At 50.9% G+C, this 17559-nt stretch overlaps 1 protein-coding gene across 17 annotated transcripts in view; it reads left to right on the forward strand.

The window, feature by feature from the left end:
* The window catches only part of MYO18A (myosin XVIIIA), a 145316-nt gene that overhangs the window by 61408 nt on the left and 66349 nt on the right, over positions 1-17559 (forward strand). For 12 of the 17 annotated variants that reach the window (XM_081171931.1, XM_081171932.1, XM_081171924.1 and 9 more), the window contains 9 exons: positions 1401-1543; positions 2267-2367; positions 3381-3444; positions 4527-4671; positions 6606-6617; positions 8554-8727; positions 10635-10725; positions 13554-13746; positions 15257-15343. In XM_081171931.1, coding sequence (XP_081028057.1) covers positions 1401-1543; positions 2267-2367; positions 3381-3444; positions 4527-4671; positions 6606-6617; positions 8554-8727; positions 10635-10725; positions 13554-13746; positions 15257-15343 — 1010 coding nt within the window. The remainder of the gene's footprint in view (positions 1-1400; positions 1544-2266; positions 2368-3380; positions 3445-4526; positions 4672-6605; positions 6618-8553; positions 8728-10634; positions 10726-13553; positions 13747-15256; positions 15344-17559) is intronic. The other 5 variants (XM_081171934.1, XM_081171936.1, XM_081171926.1 and 2 more) reach the window with 2 other exon arrangements.

Genomic DNA, 17559 nt, shown 5'->3' on the forward strand with positions numbered 1-17559 from the left:
TGAACAATATACAAAACAAACAGGATGTGGTACACTAACCAAAGGAAAACATAGCTCCAGCATTCCAACGAAAACGCAAGAGAGTTGGAAGTCATTTTACAGGCTCACAATAAATAGCACATTACAAGCCTCCTGTGCTGTTTTTGTTTGTCTGTTTGTTTCAACATTTGTTTCAAGTCAGTGATGCTTGGGAATTGTATACAGCTACGTAGATTTTTGAGAGGCAGGTGGAAAAATATTGACTCCATTGTTGGGTCACATACATTATGAGAGGGTACCACATCCCATCAAATCCCCCCCTTCCTGTTTTTAAGGGGAGGCCCTTCAGGGACGCTGAACTCATTATCCGACCATCGGTCCATCTGACTCAGTATTTTCTGTGCTGACTTACAATAGCTCTTTAGGGATTCAGGCAGAATCCGTTCCTGCCCTACCTGGAGATGCCATTGTTTTATTTTTAGACCGATTTGAGCAATACTGAAGACTACAGCTCCCATCATCCCTAACTACAACTAGAGACCCAAGTTCGAGAAACACTGGACAGGCTTCCCGTTGGGTCAACTGGTTGGCCACTGTGAGAAGAGGGTGCTGTGCTAGATGCAGCAGCCAAGCTCTTCTTATGTTCTTCTTAAGAGGAAAGATATTGCAGATGGAGGAAGAAGGAGGTGGACTTTGCAGATCTCGCAGAGAACCTCAGAAGAGCCTTGCAGCTGGATCAGGCCTAGGGGCCCATCTAGTTGACCATCTTCTTCTCACAGTGGCCTGTATGGGAATCTCTTGCAAAGCTGAACTGAGCTGGTGTAATGGAAGAGGCAAGCGGATCCTGAACCGACATGCCCTGGGCTACCTAAGTCTCTCTCCTATCCCTGTCCCTCCACTCTCAAAATCCTGCTGCAACCGCCCTCCGCTTACTCTTTGTTGGAGAAGTGCTGACCCCTGTTGTTGTTCTCTGGTTTACTGGTTGCTGTGTGCTGCTGTAGTGCCCCTTTTAGCCTGTCTCTTCAACCTCCAGCAGCCAGGATCCTGTCTTTTCTCTCTGACTTGACAGCTCCTCTGAAATCTGACCGTATTCCTTTCCGGATGGGTGGTGCCTGATTGACACTGTCAGCACTTCATTTCACAGGGATGCTAACTATTTGACACTCAAAATGTCCCTTGCTTTGAGTTGAGTAACTTGCATGGCACAGTGCCACACAGTCTGGGGGGTGGCAAATCTGCTAAGGGGTGATGCAGTCAGGTAAGGGGTCCCTCTCGGCCCCTTGAGATGATGACCGGTCTATTGGGGTTGTGGGGGTGGGGTGCACACACATGCTTGCCAGTTCATCTACACGTATGTGAGCGTGCCCCCACGCACAACAATGGTTTGCCCCTGCATGCTTTTCCTTGCTTTGCCTTGGCAGCGGAGAAGTGGCAAGCACTGTACACCATCCTGGAGGCCTTTGGCAACAGCGGCACGAGCCTGAATGCCAACGCCACCCGCTTCTCACAGATAATCTCGCTGGACTTTGACCAGGCTGGGCAGGTGGCCTCTGCCTCTGTGCAGGTGAGAGGGTGTGTCTGTGTGTTGCACACACTTCTAGCAGGTTCTTATTATGTTCTTGCATTCTTGTATCCCTGCAGCAGTAAGCACTGGTAGTTGTCTTATCCTGAGTCAGACTTTTTTGGTCCATCTAGCTCAGACTTGTCTACTCGCAGTCGTTCTCCAGGGTTTTAGACAGGGGTCCTTCCCAGCCCTCCCTGGACTGAACTTTCTGGGACTTCCTGCATGCAAAACAAATGCTCTGCCATTGAGCTATCACCCTTCCCTCAAAAATAAAGTGAAATTCCAGCCCTCATGGTGTTGAATTAAAGGCTGGTTTAAATAGGAATGTAGAAAACTTCCTCCTCTGGAGGCAGACCATTGGCACATCTAGCTCATTATTGTCTGCACTGACAGGCAGCTATGATCTAGGGTTTCATGGGGGGATGGTATTTCTCAGCCCTATCTGGAGATGCTATTGGGGATTGAACCTGGGGCCTTCTGCATGCAAAAGAGGTTCTCTGTCACTGAGTTACAGCCCTTTTTGCGTTTGCAAGTAATAGGGGGCTTGTAGGCCACGCTGTCATGGCTGTGATGGTCCCGAGTCTCACAAAATTAGCCAGAAGTGAGAGTATGACAGAAGGTGGGGTAGGAGCTGGGCTTCTGCAGGAAGTTATTTGGGCCAAAGTGGGAACCCTCTGGCCTTGTACCACGCAGACCTTTTCTCTCTCTGATTGCATCCCTCAGACGATGCTGCTGGAGAAACTCAGGGTTGCCAAGCGCCCCGCGAATGAGGCCACCTTCAACGTGTTCTACTACTTGCTGGCCTGTTCAGACAATGCCCTCCGGTAAGGAGGCTGCTGCAGCTCCCAACTCAAGGGACCAGCGCCTGCCTGGTTGCATGTGTTGCAGTGTCCACCTGGCTTAGGGCTTGGTTGGAAGGAAGCAAGCAAGATAGCTTTTTCAAAGGTGGCTTTGAAGCCTACTTGAAACCTTCAACTGGTCTGAAATGCAGGGCCCAGATTACTGGCTGGGGTTGCCTTGGGAACTGGAGGCCAGCAATGCTTCTGAATACCAGTTGCTGGATGCCACTGGAGGGGAAAGGGCTCTTGCACTTGAATCTTGTTTGCAGATTTCCCACAGGTATCTGGTTGGTCACTGTAAGAAGAAGATGCTGGACTAGGTGCATCACTGACCTGATCCAGCAGGCTCTTCTTACGTGTGTCTGGCCTCCTGTGTTTCTTTCCCGCTGTCCAAAATTGTCATGAAAATGTCCTTTGAGGTGAGACAAGTCTCGCAGCTCTGCCTTGGGAGGGTTTGTCAGCCTCTTCAGATCTGTTTTGGATATATTCAAATGCCTCTGTGCATATAAGTAAGGAAGGTCTCTCCCCACTGATTAACCGCAGCCCAGCCAGCCCTGAAGTGAGGGGGCAGGACAGTGCAGACCAGGGGCCTTGATGTCCTGAGTGGTTTTAGGAATTCTGTCTGCTTCTGGCAAATGGAGCTTTTGTTTTTGCTTTAAAAAGATTTTTATTTATGTGCAAAAACTACAACATCACATAAGAAAAGAAAAACGAGGACAATTCAAACCCTTTAGGTCTTGGATGTTTTGTGATAAAACATGGGCCTGATAATCTTGTAGTTATTGGCTGGGGTAATAATGTGCAAATCATTTCAGTTTCTAAGCATCCTGTGGAGGCAGCTGAACATAAATCAAAATCCACAGGGCTCCTGCAAACCAAGGCAACCCTTGTTTTAGTGCAGGGGGTGGGCTGGGGGGAGGGCAAAGTGGGCCTTTCTGAATTGGGATGCTGCCTCCGGCGCTCTCTCTTGACTCTGTCCTCTTCCCCTCCACCCCCAGGACGGAGCTTCATTTCAACCACTTGGCAGAAAACAACGTCTTTGGGATTGTACCCCTGTCAAAGGTAAGGTGGCTCAGTCGTAGAAGGGGTGGAGCTAGAGTCAGACCATCTGGCTCAATATTGTCTATACTGACTGGCAGCAAGGACTCTCAGGCAGGAGTCTCTCGCAGCCCTACCTGGAGGCCATCGGGGACCTTCTGCTTGCAAGTCAGATGCTCTACCACTGAGCTATGTCTCCTCTCCTCTTTCTTGATGGGCGGTTGGGCCGCTGAGGGGATCAGAGGTCTGCACGGGTTGCTGGCTAGTGACTGGGAGAGGCTCACAGTATTGTTGTTAGTATGCAAAGCCTTCAACGCTTCGTGACCACTTTGCGACCGCTTTGCTTGAAAGATCACCTCCGCCCTCTTTTAACTGCTTTGATCTGTGGGGCTGACATTGCTCTGAGCATCACATAATATTCATTCTGCCCTTGCCAGAAATCAGTCCTTTAGCATGGCGGCCCCAACACTTCGGATCTCTGCACCGTACTGTTTTCAGTGCCCGCTAAAAGCTTCATTGTTCCCAGCAAGCCTGCTGAGGCCTTTAATTTTAGCATGTAATCTCGATGATGTGATTTTAGCAAGTATAAGTGTTTTATAATGACTGGTTTTCTTATATCTTTATGTATATTGCTTTTTATTGGTATCTTCAGCGACTGTTCATTGTAAGCTGCTTGGAGGTATTTCCTTCCAGTAAGCGGTACATAAATTTTGTTAAATAAAAACAATCCTGCTGTGTGAAAGCTCTGGTTGGCTAGCTTTGCGGGACAAAGCGGAAAAGTCACCTACCACCAAGAGCTTTTACCCTTGTTCCTGAGGACTTGCATGCAGATTTTTGATTAAAAGCTGTGTGGGGTCCCTGTTCTTGCTTCCCTGCTCACTCTCTCACCATAGGAGGCAGGAGCATGTGTGTGCTGGTGCCCTGAGCAGGCCACCCGTGGGCCTGTGGATCTTGGCCGTTGTGCCGTTAAGCCAGCACAGGAAACCACCCCACGTGGCCCTACTGCAGATGCCATTTACTGAGCAATTATAAACAGGCTCCCCATTTTTTTTAGTGCAGGCCAATTGACTGTGTATTTTGTTTTATTTATTTCCTGTTGGCTGCAGCCGGAGGAGAAGCAGAAGGCCGCCCAGCAGTTCAGCAAGCTCCAGGCAGCCATGAAAGTGATGGGCATCTCCAGTGATGAGCAGAAAGCCTTCTGGCTTGTCCTGGGGGCCGTTTATCACTTGGGGGCTGCAGGAGCCACCAAAGGTAATGGGCCAAGCTGGTCAAGAGCTGCCTTGCTTGGGCGCTAGGAGTGGCTTCGTTGCTGCTGAGTTGGGCTTGGGATTCCCTTTAGGACACAGGGATGGGAAACCTTCATCCCCTCTCGGCCAGACGTGAGCCTCTTTGGACCCCTATGAGGTTGTTTCTTACCGAATTAACATTTATTTTATTATCAATACCGCATTTATATCCCACCTTTTCCTCCAAGGATCTCAAGGTTGTCCCCACTCTTCTCCACCTCTCCATTTTATCCTCACAACAGCCCTGTGAAGTAGGTTAGGCTGATGGTGAATGGCCCATGCCTTCATGGCTGAACAATATGCAATCTCAGATGTGGAGTGGGTAGAGACACAGCCTCAGAAAGGATTGAGCTCTCCCTGCACACTATTGCAGCAATCCTGCTTTCTGCAGTCTCTCCCCTCACCCCTTTGACAAGTGGGCAGGAGGACCCACTTGTCAATCACCTGACGTCAAAATGAAGAACAGGCGGGATGAAGTTTGAATGGAAGAGCTTCAGACAGAGGAGAAGGAGGAGCCAAGTGAAGCCAGGCTGTCGTCAGAGTTGCCGGACTGGACCTTGCTCCTTCTCTGACCCTCTGACCTCCATTGCAGGAATTGCTGCTTGACAGCTAACAGTTGAGGGAGCGGAGCAACCAGACAGAGCTGGTCTTCAAGTTGATAACTGCTCTGGAAGTGGGTGGCTGGGAAATTCCTTTGCGACATCACAAGAACTGCATGGATTAGCCCCCTCCCCACCACACATCAGCCCCAAAGAAGAGAGGGTTCATTTGGATTCAGTGCCTCCAAGTCTGCCCCGCTGCTCTGGAAACAGAAATTGGTACCTCATGTTTTCTGCAGTCACACTCAGACATAACCAGGAGAGGGCAGTCCATCACAGGGCTCAGCGCTACAGCTACTGCCTCGTGCACTTTGGGCAACGTGTGTGTGTGTGTGTGTGTAGTGTTTTGCAGCGGCTGGCTTGCTGCTAACACCTGTTCTTTGGGTGTGTGTTTGTGATTTAATCTATTCCCTGAGCAATGAGTGAGTCGGTTGCTTGGAGCTGTCAGCATCTCTGCTTTAGATGTAGCCCCGTCTTTCAGGCAGGGTTGCCATGGAGGTGGTGGGCAGCCCACATCTCATCCCTGAGTTTTAGATCACCTGTGATTATCCCTCAGCGGCAGCGAGATCCTCTGCTTGTCACATGGCATTAGGAAGGAACCGTGGCCAATTTTTCTTTTTCAATCTTTTCCTTTCTATATTAAAATCCCGAGCAGGTCTTAGGCCCTTGCTCTGGAACATAGGAAGCTGTCCTATGCTCCGTCTACCAAAATGTTTGACTGACCGCAGCTCTCCAGCTTTTCAGGCAGGGAGTGTCTCCCACCCTACCTGGAGATGTTGTTGGGGATTGAACCCTCAACCTTCTGCATGCCAAGCAGATGCTGTATCCATGAGAGAGGTTTGCTCCCTTAGGAACATAGGAAGCTGCCTTCTACTATTGTCTGCACTGTCTGGCAGCCGTGGCTCCCCAGGGTTTCAGGGAGATGCCATTGTGGGGTTGAACCTGCAACCTTCTGCATGCGAAGCAGCTGCTTTATACCCCTGAGCTATGTCCCTTCCCCAGTCCTGCCTCCACTCCACTGACGCCTGGAACTGTGCTCCTTCCCATCTAGCTGGTGGAGACAAACTGTGATATGCAACCCAGAAATCTTGGACCCCTTTGCAATTATCTTTAACTCCACAACTTTGGGATGGGTTTTTTTGTCTCATGAAAGTGTGTGTGTGTGTGTTTGTGTGTGTGTGTGCCTCACCTGCCTTTGTTGCACCTGATGTCTCTGCAGGAACCTTTTTATGTCAAAGCTGTGTTCTAACTCCCCTCTCTTTGTGTTTGCATGGTGCATGCTGCTCCCTTTGCAATGCAGACGGCGACGAAGGTAAAGCCCCCTTTCCTTGCGCCCCCCCAATGAAATCCACCTCCCCTCTGCCCTTTCTCTTCCTCATCCCCCTCCACCCACATTCCTCCATACCCATGTTTGGTGCCTTCTGGCACACAGGGCTGGTTAGCTCAGTCCCGTTTACCACCTCCCCCTGGTGAGCTCGCTGCCCCAGATCCTCCTTAGAAGTGGGCCACCAAGGTGGCCCTGGGAGTTCACCCTCTTCCTCTGTGCCATGGTCATGGGGGCAGGAGTTGGGTGGGCTGTCTGTACATAGGAAGCTGCTTTATAGAGAGATTAATTGCATTAGTCTATGCAGTTCAGTGCTCTCTACACTGACTGGCAGGGGGTCTTTTCCAGCCCTACCATTGAGGAATGAAACAGGTTCTCTGCCACTGAGCTATGGCACTTTCCCTAAAAAACATAATAACCCAAGAAGCTGCCCCATACCGAATCAGGTCGCTAGGTGTCTCACCTAGCTTGATATTGCCTGCACTGACTGGCAGCAGCGCTCCAGGCTTTCAGGCAGGCAGCCTTCCCCAGACCTGCCTGCAGATGCCCTAGGGGCTGCATGTATCATGCAGCTGGTGGTCAGTCCTTCCCATCTTCACCTCAAACCAGCTATGGTGCCCCTCCCTCCCTTCCCCACGTCACGTGTTAAGCAGTTTTGCACAGGAGGGTCTAGAAACTTAAATGCTTGGCATAATTTACTGTGGACCTCTGTGTGTGGCTATCATTGACCCCCCCCCCCGAAAAAACTTGTATTGTCTTCTGTCCCTTCTGCTTTGCATCGAAATGTGCTGGACCAGGCCTATCGTGCACAGCCTCACCTTCTAACTTCTGAGCAGCACCTGGTCCTTCATGACACCCTGTGCAAAGGAGAAATAATCCCTTTCCCCCCGGATATCTATGGGTGGGCAACCCCACCCCAACTGAAACCTTTGAAGATGTGCCCCTTCCTCTGTGGCCCCAGGAAGGCCCACTGTTAAGAGTGGGATGGCTTCACTTACTGTTAGGAATACAGGAAGCTGCCTTGCACTGAGTCCATCTGGCTCAGTATCGTCTGCACTGACTGGCAGCAATGGCTCTCCGGGGTTTCAGGCAGAGTGTCCCCCCTAACTCTGCCAGCAGATGCCACTGAGGTTTGAACTGGGGACCTTCTGCTTGCAAGGCAGATGCTCTACCACCCTCTGCCACAGCTATGTGTCTTGATGGGCGGGTGGACAGCTGGGTAGCTGTCACCAGCAGGTGATGTTTCTGGTTGTTCCCCCACCTCCCACCCCCCAGTTCTGGCAAGGCGGAGAGAGGGCTGCCTTTCTGCTATTCTCTCCACAGCCCCTTCTTCCTTGGCTGCCTACAGCCCGTCCTGCAATGGCTCATTGCCATGCTTAGCCTGGCAAGAAGCATTAAGCTGTTGACCTCCAATCTCCCCTCATCAGGCTCCTAAATACATTTTCATTATGTCTCTCTCTCTCTTTGCCCCCTCACATTTCTTTCACCCCTCCCTTCCCCAGCAACGTCTTGCTTTTTAATTCTGTACAATGTGAACGATGACAAGGCCAAGCAGTGGGTCGTGCCATGCCGAACCCTGATAAGGCGTGATCCCTCACCTAATGAATTTTATTCCTTTTCCACTGTTCATGTGTGGAGAATCAGATGCTTGTGTTGTCCCTGGCAGGCCCCTCCTCTCCTCTCCCCTCCACTCCTGGGCTCCTCCTTCCACATTATGAGTGGGGCCTGGAGCTCTCTGTTGACAAGGGGAAGGATGAGTGCTGACTTGCATATGGTGCTGAGCCCTTGGGTCCTTTCCAGAAATGTCTCCTCTTCCCCACCCCCACCGGGCCAGCACAAGGGAGCTTCTTCGCTTCTCTTGACTCAGACCTGATGCGCTCTCTCTCTCTCTCTCTCTCTCCATCCCTCCCTCCCCTCTTTTCAGCTGGGAGGAAGCAGTTTGCTCGCCACGAGTGGGCCCAGAAAGCAGCCTACCTGCTGGGCTGCACACTGGAAGAGCTGTCCTCATCCATCTTCAAGCATCAGCCCAAAGGGACCCTGCAAAGATCCACCTCCTTCCGCCAGGGGCCAGAGGAAGCTGCCTTGGCAGATGGCTCAGGTAAGTTGAACCTGCAAGGGTCAGAAGCCTCAGAAGTAGAGCGAGGCGGGGCCATCGGTCCTTCCTGTCCCTTATATATGTGCACACGCACACAAATGTTAGTCACATCCATTAATTTCAATGGGTCTGTTGCTCTTGGCATCCATCTGTCTTGATAGGCAATGGAAGTGTGTGCCTTCAGGGGTGAAATCAAACTGCTGGAGAATCACAGCGCCTGCTGTGGCTGCAGAGACCAGGGACTTGTAACTGTGGCCTCCTGCATTGTTTTTGCTGTGTTTGCAGCCCCCCAAGTGACCTCCCCAGGGCTGTATGGAAGTCCTGGGCTGCCCAGACAACAAGACCCTCCTCAGTGTCACTGGTGTGGTCCAAAGGAAAGCAGAGCAAGACATTTCCATCAACTCCAGGAGTTGCTGGAAGGAGGCGTACAAGGCGCCATCCAGCCATCTTAGGGATTTCACTCTGGATCCGTGGAGGGTTTTCTCCTTAGCCTTTTCTTCTCTCAAGGATATCCTGCAAGGCAGCGGAGGTTTAGGATCAGAGTTTTCCTTCTCCTAGATGGGCTACCTTTCCAGGTGGATGAGCCCATCTGCCTCCCTCCCCCCATTTTCAGTTACAGCATGTGCAGAAATCACCTGCTTGACCGTTGGACCCACTGTTGGTCTCACCCGCTCATTCCCCTGGATTCAGTGGGTCTGCTGTAATCAACATTGGATACAACACACTCTCTCTTGTGTGTGTTTCATCTATGCAACCCACGCTTTCTTCTTTTAATAAATTTCCTTCTATCTAGCAGTGGCACAGAAAAGTACAGCATCCCAAAAACGATTAAAGAGAGGCATTTTGAAAGGGTTTTTTGTTGATTGGGGTGGGCACACATCAAAGGATTTTTAAATGTGCTTTTAATAAACAGAGGTCAGGTCCAAATGACAATAATAATTAGAACCTAGCCATTATTATGTCACAATGGTAGCAAAGGATTGAGGAATACATTTCTGGATATATTGCTTTTAAACTCCAAAGATGCTTTTAAATCTCCAAATGTCACTACATTTAGGATTGGATATCATGTTTAAATGAATAGATACTTAAAAAAATAAAAATAAAAAATCCCAACCCACATCTAATTGCATGGAATCATCTCTGTGTGTAGAAATCCCAACATACACAAAAAAATATTCTGGGCTTTTAAAAAAAATGCATGTATCCCCATTTTCACTTATCACACAAGGTGTTGTTTTGGGGGGAGGAATTAAAAACAAAAGAGCATGAGCAGAGCCTGGCTGCTGGATGAGGCCCGTGGCCCCTCTAGTCCAGCCTCCTGTTCTCAGAGTGGTGGGTCAGGTGCCCCAGAGGGAAACCTGTCAAAGCAGGGCTGGAGCGCAAGAGGCACACTCCCCCTCCTGCAACTGGCATTCAGAGGCGTATTGCTGCAGACAGGGGAGAGAGAACACAGCCGTCAGGCTTAGCCTTATTGGCGGCCTTATTCTCCTCTATGAATTTGTCTCATCCTCTTTTAAAGCCATTTATCTTGTGGGCCATTGCTGTCTCATTTGGCAAGGAGTTCCATAGTTCAAAATAAGTCCTTTCTTTTAGCTGCCCCGAATTTTCCAGCATTCAGCTTCATTGAACGAGTTCTAGTGTGTATTTTTTAAAAAATTAATACACAATTATTCAAAAGTTACAATAACAGCTTTGTCCACTGCCATAATATCGTAAAATGATCACTCCCTGAGTTCTAGTGTTATATGAGAGAGAGAGAGAGAGAGAGAGAGAAAGAAAGAAAGAAAGAAAGAAAGAAAGAAAGAAAGAAAGAAAGAAAAGCTTTTTTCTATCCCCTTTCTCTGTATCATGCATCATTTTATCCTTTCCTCCTCACTGGGGGTCTCTCTTGTCTCTCGCTCCCCCAGGCCCAAAGACGACTGCTCTGGAGTGCTTGGAGGCCCTCGCCTCAGGCCTGTACTCTGAACTCTTCACGCTGCTCATCTCACTCCTCAACAGGTATGGAAGTGCCAGTGGTGGGTCTTTCTAGGGATGGGGGAGGCAGAGGATTCAGCTTGCTTTCAGAGGCGGACCCAGCAAACCTGCACCTTCCAAAACTATGCGTGGATCAGAATGCAGCCATCTTTTGAAACGTGGCTGTTCTCCAGGCTTTGCAGTGCAAATTCTGGCTCCGTGGGAGACCACCTACCTGCCTTGCATGCAGAAAGTCCCAGGTTCTGTCCCTAATGACATCTCCAGATGGAGCTGCGAAAGATCCTTGCCTAAAACCTTGGAGAGCTGCTGCCAGTTAGTGTAGACAGTACTGAGTTAGATGGACCCATGGTCTGACTCAGTTTCAGGCAGCTTCCTGCAGAGAAACCAGAGGATACAGTGGAAAGCAGCTTCCTGCGTTCCTTTGTGTACAAAAATGCACATGCTAGCTTGGGGCCAGTTGTCAGGGCTTGAGCCAGGCATAGGTCAGCAACAAAAGCAATAAATCACTCAAGGCCAGAGCAGTTAAATGTTTATTCAAGAAAAGAAGCCACAGCTCAGGCCTAGTGGTCTTGGCAATGCTTTCTAGGACAGTGTTTCCCAACCGGTGTTCCGCGGCACACTAGTGTGCCGTGAGACACCGGCTGGTGTGCCGTGGGAGGGAGGCGGGCGAGAGGCGGCGGCGAGAGGCGGCAGGGAGGATCCGCGTCGAGCCGGGGCGGCTCCGCGGTGGTGGTGCCGAGCGGCGGGGCAGCGTGCGCAAAAGGGAGGAGCGCGAGACAGCGGAGGAGGAGGAGGCCGGCATGTCCAGGCAGCAGCAGCAACAGCAGCAGCAGCAACTCCCGGCGACGGCTCCTCCTCCGCCCGCTATCGCAGCCGCCGCCGCCGCCTCAGCTGCCGCCGCCGCCTCAGCTGCCCTCGCTCTGCTGCCTCCTCCCACCCCGGCAAGGGGGAGGGAAAAAACGTTCACTTTTGTGCGTCCCTCCCGGCGTGACGCTGCGCGCTGACGTCACGGGGCGGGGCTTTAATGGTGGTGTGCCGCGAGATTTTTTTCCGGTAAGCAGGTGTGCCGTTGCCCAAAAACATTTGGGAAACACTGTTCTAGGAGGTCTTGTCCTGATGGAACACTTGCAAGGACTGAAGGCCCCTGCCTTCCCAGCGCCCACTAGTGCCTGCTTTAAACATTTCCGTTTACACAATGCCTGTCCAGACTATGTTGTCATGTCATCTGGTTTTTAGCTTATAGTTGATTTATTTATTTTTTAACAGTTTCAAATAGTTGTTTTAAACTGTTTTTTAACAGACAGTTTTATTGTTTTTGTAAATGGTTTTGAGATACTTTTTTCCTTTACCATCAAGCGGCTTATAAATGTTGTGAAATAAAAAATATAAAAAATGCATATGTAAGTGAAAAGCACATGCAAAAGCGCATTACATGAGGGGAAATGGCTTTGCGAAAGCGTGAACGTTAAAGGAAGCTGCATACAGAAATGTGTGTGTTAGGAGAAACCCGCACTAAAATGCTTGATGACTTTTCATGGGGTCCTAAAATAAATTGCAAACCAATGTGGAGAACAGAACATTAGGCTGTAAAAAAAAGGATAAACCAAAATGGCCAGATTCACGCATCCCTGGCTTCACCCAAGTTAAGAAAACCCTCCTCCTCCTCCTCTTTCTTTCCCCCTCCTGTTGGCTAATCCTTAGCAAGCTCCATCAATGCGCCCGACCTTTTCAGACCCCAAGTGCATTAGCTGAGCTAACGAGGAGAGGAAAAGCTTTCCCCCCTTCTAACAGAACTTCTCCATCCCTGCTTTGCAAGGCTGCTTTTGCAGAGCCGAGGGCAGCAGGGCCCCCTGTTCCTTAGGCTGGCCCAGCTAGCCAGCATTACGCGGCCACCAAGTTGAATCCTGGAACTGAAGAGTTGGAAGAGACCCAAAGGGCCATCCATCCATCCCTTTCATAAACAACAGCTGGAAGACATACAGAAAGTTAAAATACTAAAACAGGTTAAAATGCACATTACCTTTCTGAGCCCCTGGACAGGCTTGGCAAAACAGGAATGTTCTTAGCAGGCACTGCAAAGAGTACAGCGAAGGCAGTTACTTGATATCGATAGTTGCAGATAGGTAGCTGTGTTGGTCTGCCATAGTCAAAATAAAAAAATTCCTTCCAGTAGCCCCTTAAAGACCAACTAAGTTAGTTCTTGGTATGTATCTGAAGAAGTGTGCATGCACACGAAAGCTCATACCAAGAACTAACTTAGTTGGTCTTTAAGGTGCTACTGGAAGGAATTTTTTTATTTTGATATCGATAGGCAGGGAATTGCAAAGTGTAGGTGCTGCAATTGGGTTCTTAAAAATGCAGAACAGGTATCGTCTGGCCCCTGTAGCAGTGATAGTTTCGCTGATCAAAGCAGTTGAGTGGGCACATCCAGGGTAAACTGGTCCCCAGTTATGGGTTTAATATACTAATAGCAGCACTTTGAACTTTTGGCATGGTAGCAGATCAGCAACCAGTGCAGATCTCTAAGCAGCCCCAGAAATCACGGAATTGGGGTGGCTTCCTTTTTTTGCCAAGGCAGCAGAGGTCACAGCTGCATATGAAGAAGCAAAGACTGAATTAGGAGTCTCTGGAAAGGAGCACTTCTTTCTCTGGGGCTAATCTGTTAAGAGCCCTTCTGGATCAGGCCAGTTCTTTAAATGTATGGTACATTTGTAGCCATCCTGCTGGCCAGTCCAGGGCTGTGGAGACCAGTGCTAACCCCTGCATTTTTAATCCTTGGGGGCTTAAAACCCTCTCTTCCCTGCAAGAAAAAGGAATCCTCTAACCGCACTTTCCCCCCTTTGTCTGCCAAGGGCCCTCAAGTCCAGCCAGCGGTCCTTGTGTTCCATGATGATTGTGGACACCCCCGGCTTCCAGAACCCCGAGATGGCTGGCCAGAGCCGCGGGGCCACTTTTGAAGAGCTGTGCCACAACTATGCCCAGGAGCGGCTGCAGACCCTCTTCCATGAGCGCACTTTCGTGCAGGAGCTGGAGAGATACAAGGAGGTATTGTCTGGTTTGGGGGAAAGGGGCTCGTAGCTCCCACCCCAGTCCCTAACGCTAAAGCAGCAGGCAGTGCCTGAGTCAGTTCTCAGGTGGAAAGGGTGGAGCACCCAGGTACTGTGCCGAGATACCCCCCCCCCCATCTATCATCTGGCTTAATCCCTTTTCTGCGCCACCTTCTAATTGAGACCCTAATTCAGCTGCTGATTGAAACCAACGAGGGAGGAGGCTCATTTTAGATCCCCCCTCTTATTAACCCTAATCAGTAGCATCTGATCTGCCACCTCCTAGGAGCAGGGGTTTTCATGAGTTGCCTCCCTCTTGCCCCCTTGAGGTCGGATGGCCATCTGTCAGAAATTCTTTAGCTGTGACTGCTGCATTGCAGGGGGTTGGATAAGATGATTTCTTGGGGGGCGGGTTCCCACCCAACTCTACGATTTTATAATACTGTGACTCCTCTCCCGTCCCCTCAACCAGGTGTGGGAAGCCTGTGGCTCTCCAGGTGTAGCTGAACTACAACTCCCATCAGCTCCAGCAAGGGATGATGGGAGCTGTGGTTCAGCAGCCTCTGGAGGGCCAAAGTTTCCCCACACGTTTCCTTAAACCTTTGGCCTGCATTAACGCAGTAGAATGCTTTCTGCATCTGGCTGCAAAACCTCAACCCTGCACCCTTCTCTTCTGTGGTGACATTGCCACTATCATGCCCTGGGGTGCAGGACGCAGCTGTTCTCCCAAATTTGTGCACTGCAAGAGAACAGCTAGCACAGCACAAGGAGTGGCCAAAATCAGAAATGCCACCCTGCAGGGGAGACTAGCCAGTTGCATTTCTGAGACCCAGGAATCCAGGAAATATTGCAGTCTGAACGTGACCCTTTTTTTTTTTTACAGAGGCAAAACCAAACTGCTTTGGTTTATTTTATTTTATTTGTTATTCTGGGCCCCTGAGCTGTCCTTTCAGACACCTGGATTAAATCCGGAGTTTGTTTGAGTGGCATGGCTTGGGGTTGGTGATGGTGGTGAGATCAGGGTTGATGTCTCTCAAAGTTTCTCTTGGATGTCCTTCAGAATCTGGAACTTCCTTTTAATTTAATTGTTTAAAAACATTTATCCAGGATGCCAGGTGCTGTTGCTGCTGGACAAGCCGTGCATTGTGCACAGGGTGGGTTGCTGGGGGGCGGTGACGATATTGACAACCCCCTCCTCCAACACACAAGGAGATTCCTTCTCCCCTGCCCTGCCCACAGTGCATGGATTGCCAGTCTGGCAACAGGATTTGGTGGGGGTGGGAGAAGGGGTGGTGTTCACACACCACAGGGCTATCCAGGGAACCCCCTGCTGTGTGTGTGACTTTGCCCCCATAGATTCTGTTCCAACTAATGCACTGACCACTTCTCTCCACATCCGCCAACCAGTCCCCCCCTCTCTTTCTTTCTCTGTCTCTGATTGCCTTTTTAACTGTAATCTGTAGCCCCACGGGCCACTAATCACGCCTCCTCTGTCCGTCCTTCTCTAGGAAAACATAGACCTTTCCTTAGATGCCTTAGAGCCTAATACATCTGGGTCTATAGCCACAGTAGACCAAGCGTCCCACCAGGCACTGGTAAGCTGCATGTGAGGGCTCTTCACGGGGGATGGCTGCCACCCCTGCTGCTGCCGCCGCTGCCCGTTCCTGCTCCATCCCTCCTCCTGCCCCCTCTTCCCTGCATCTGGTCCTCTGCCTGCCCTCAAACAGGGCAGCTGCTTGGCTGCAGGTGGTTCTTTTTTGTGATGCTGCTGGGCGGGGCGGATGCATGCAGGTGGTGGGGTTCAAGACAACTTCCTGCCTGCAGTCTGAGCCACAGAGGCTTCCTCTCTCCCATAACACAGCCAGCCAGTGAGTGTGTGTGTGCGAGAGAGAGCTCTTTCTCTTTCTTTGCTCAATTTTGGACTGGGATATGTCCCTTGCAAGCATGCCTCTCAGACCTGGGGTGTGTAAAAGGCAAGGCTTGAGCAGTCTGGGCACAGCTTCAGGGAAACCCGGGGCAGAAACAAATGGAAGCATGTGAGTGGGTGGACGAGAGGATTTAGGTCAATTCCACACCGTTTTAAAGCGCCCCGTCGCAAGAATCCTGGAAACTGTAGTTTGCAAAGGATGCTAGGAATTGTTGCTCTGCGAGGACTAAACTACTTGGAGGCAAACCCTTCTGAACGCCGGTTGCTGGAAGCCGCAGGAGGGGAGAGTGTTCCTGCACTTGGGTCTGGCTTGCAGGTTTCCTTCAGGCACCTGGTTGGCCAGTGTGAGAGCAGGACACTGGACTTGATGGGGCATGAGCCTGATCCACTAGACTGCACTTACATTCTTACTACAGTTCCCAGAATTCCATGTGCTTTCAATGGCCTTATCCTCAAGGCCGGAAGGAACTCGCGCCAGCCTGACTGGCTTGACACTGGGATGCAGGTGGTTTCTGCTGCTTGGTTTGGAGGCTTCCAATGGGTTCCCTTGCAGTCTGTGCTAAAGAAACCAAACCTTGCCTTGCTGGGTCAGACCAAAGCCCTGTCTAGTCCTGGCTCCTGGGCACGAAAGCAGCCAGGGCGTCCAGGAGCTGGGCATGGTGGCAACAACCCTCCAGCTTTCCTTTCACCCTGCATATTTCCTGCATGGGGACACGGCGTAGCTGTCTTGAGACCTTGACCCGTGATCTTGGCTCCCCTAACTTGAGCCTTCTGGAGCCATCGTTCTGCTATAACACCCTTCCCTGCAGCTTCTCAGCTTGCAGCATGCAGTTTCAACCAGGAGTGGTGGTTGAGGTGGCTGGTCCTGCTTCTGGAGTCGGACTAGGTGGGGTTTGGTCACCTTCTGGGGTGCTTCACTCCTGGTGACCCCAGAGGTCTGCTTGCAAGGCTTTGCCCAGTAGGGACAACCGGGTCATTCCATGGACCCCTTCAGTGCCTTCCCCAGCATGGATCCAAGCCCTCGTTTTCCCTGCTGTTAGCCAAAGGGTGCTGCGCCCAGAGCATGTTGGGGAGGGGACGGCGGGGAGGGCGAGAAAGGGGGTGGGGTGCATTTCAAACCTCCTAGCCTGACAGCTGCCACTGAGGGAACCGGCTTCCTGACTGGGAGCTACAACCTTGGCAGAGCATTTATCCTTCCAATTAGCCAACGCTAACGAGGAGAAAGCGCTGGCTCCAGGTAGGGAGACGGCTGTCAGGGTTAGTTAGGGCTTCGCTCTGATCTAGGCAGATCTGACTGGATGAAGGGGGCTATGAACTCTGTGTTTGTGTGTGAGAGAGAGGGGGGCTGGGGAGTTGCAGTGCAGGCGTCACGCATGGGGAGGATGGATTTCACAGTGGAATGGGTGCATGGGTGTGAGAGGCGCAGAACCTACCCCATTGCTCCCCCTTTTCCACTTACCCTCTGCAGTTTCTCTCCCCAAGCGCATTTCTCAGCAGCCAAGCTCCTGTGACTGAAAGCAACTTTGGTGTGGGGCAAAAGCATTTAAGGAGAATGGCTGTGTGTGTGTGTGTGTGTGTGTGTGTGTGTGTAGCAAGTGGTACATGAGGGGAGGGCCTCCCTGCTTTCACTGAGAGGGTGTGGGGAAGCATCCCCCCTTATGTGATTGGAACTGTTCCAACGTTAAGCACACCAGGCATCTGATTTGGGGTCATGGGCAGCTGCCTTATGCAAGGTCAGGCTGTCAGTCTAGCCCAGCATTGTCTGCTTTGACTGGCAGCAGCTCCCCAATGCCTTCTGCTTGGATCCTTTCAATGTGACGTCTCAGGATCTGAACCTGGTGCCTTTTGCAGCTGCTGTCCGGCGGAGCTTTGGAAGCCCCCTCT

Source organism: Podarcis bocagei, assembly GCF_964188305.1.
Source record: "Podarcis bocagei genome assembly, chromosome: 15".
NCBI lineage: Eukaryota > Metazoa > Chordata > Lepidosauria > Squamata > Lacertidae > Podarcis > Podarcis bocagei.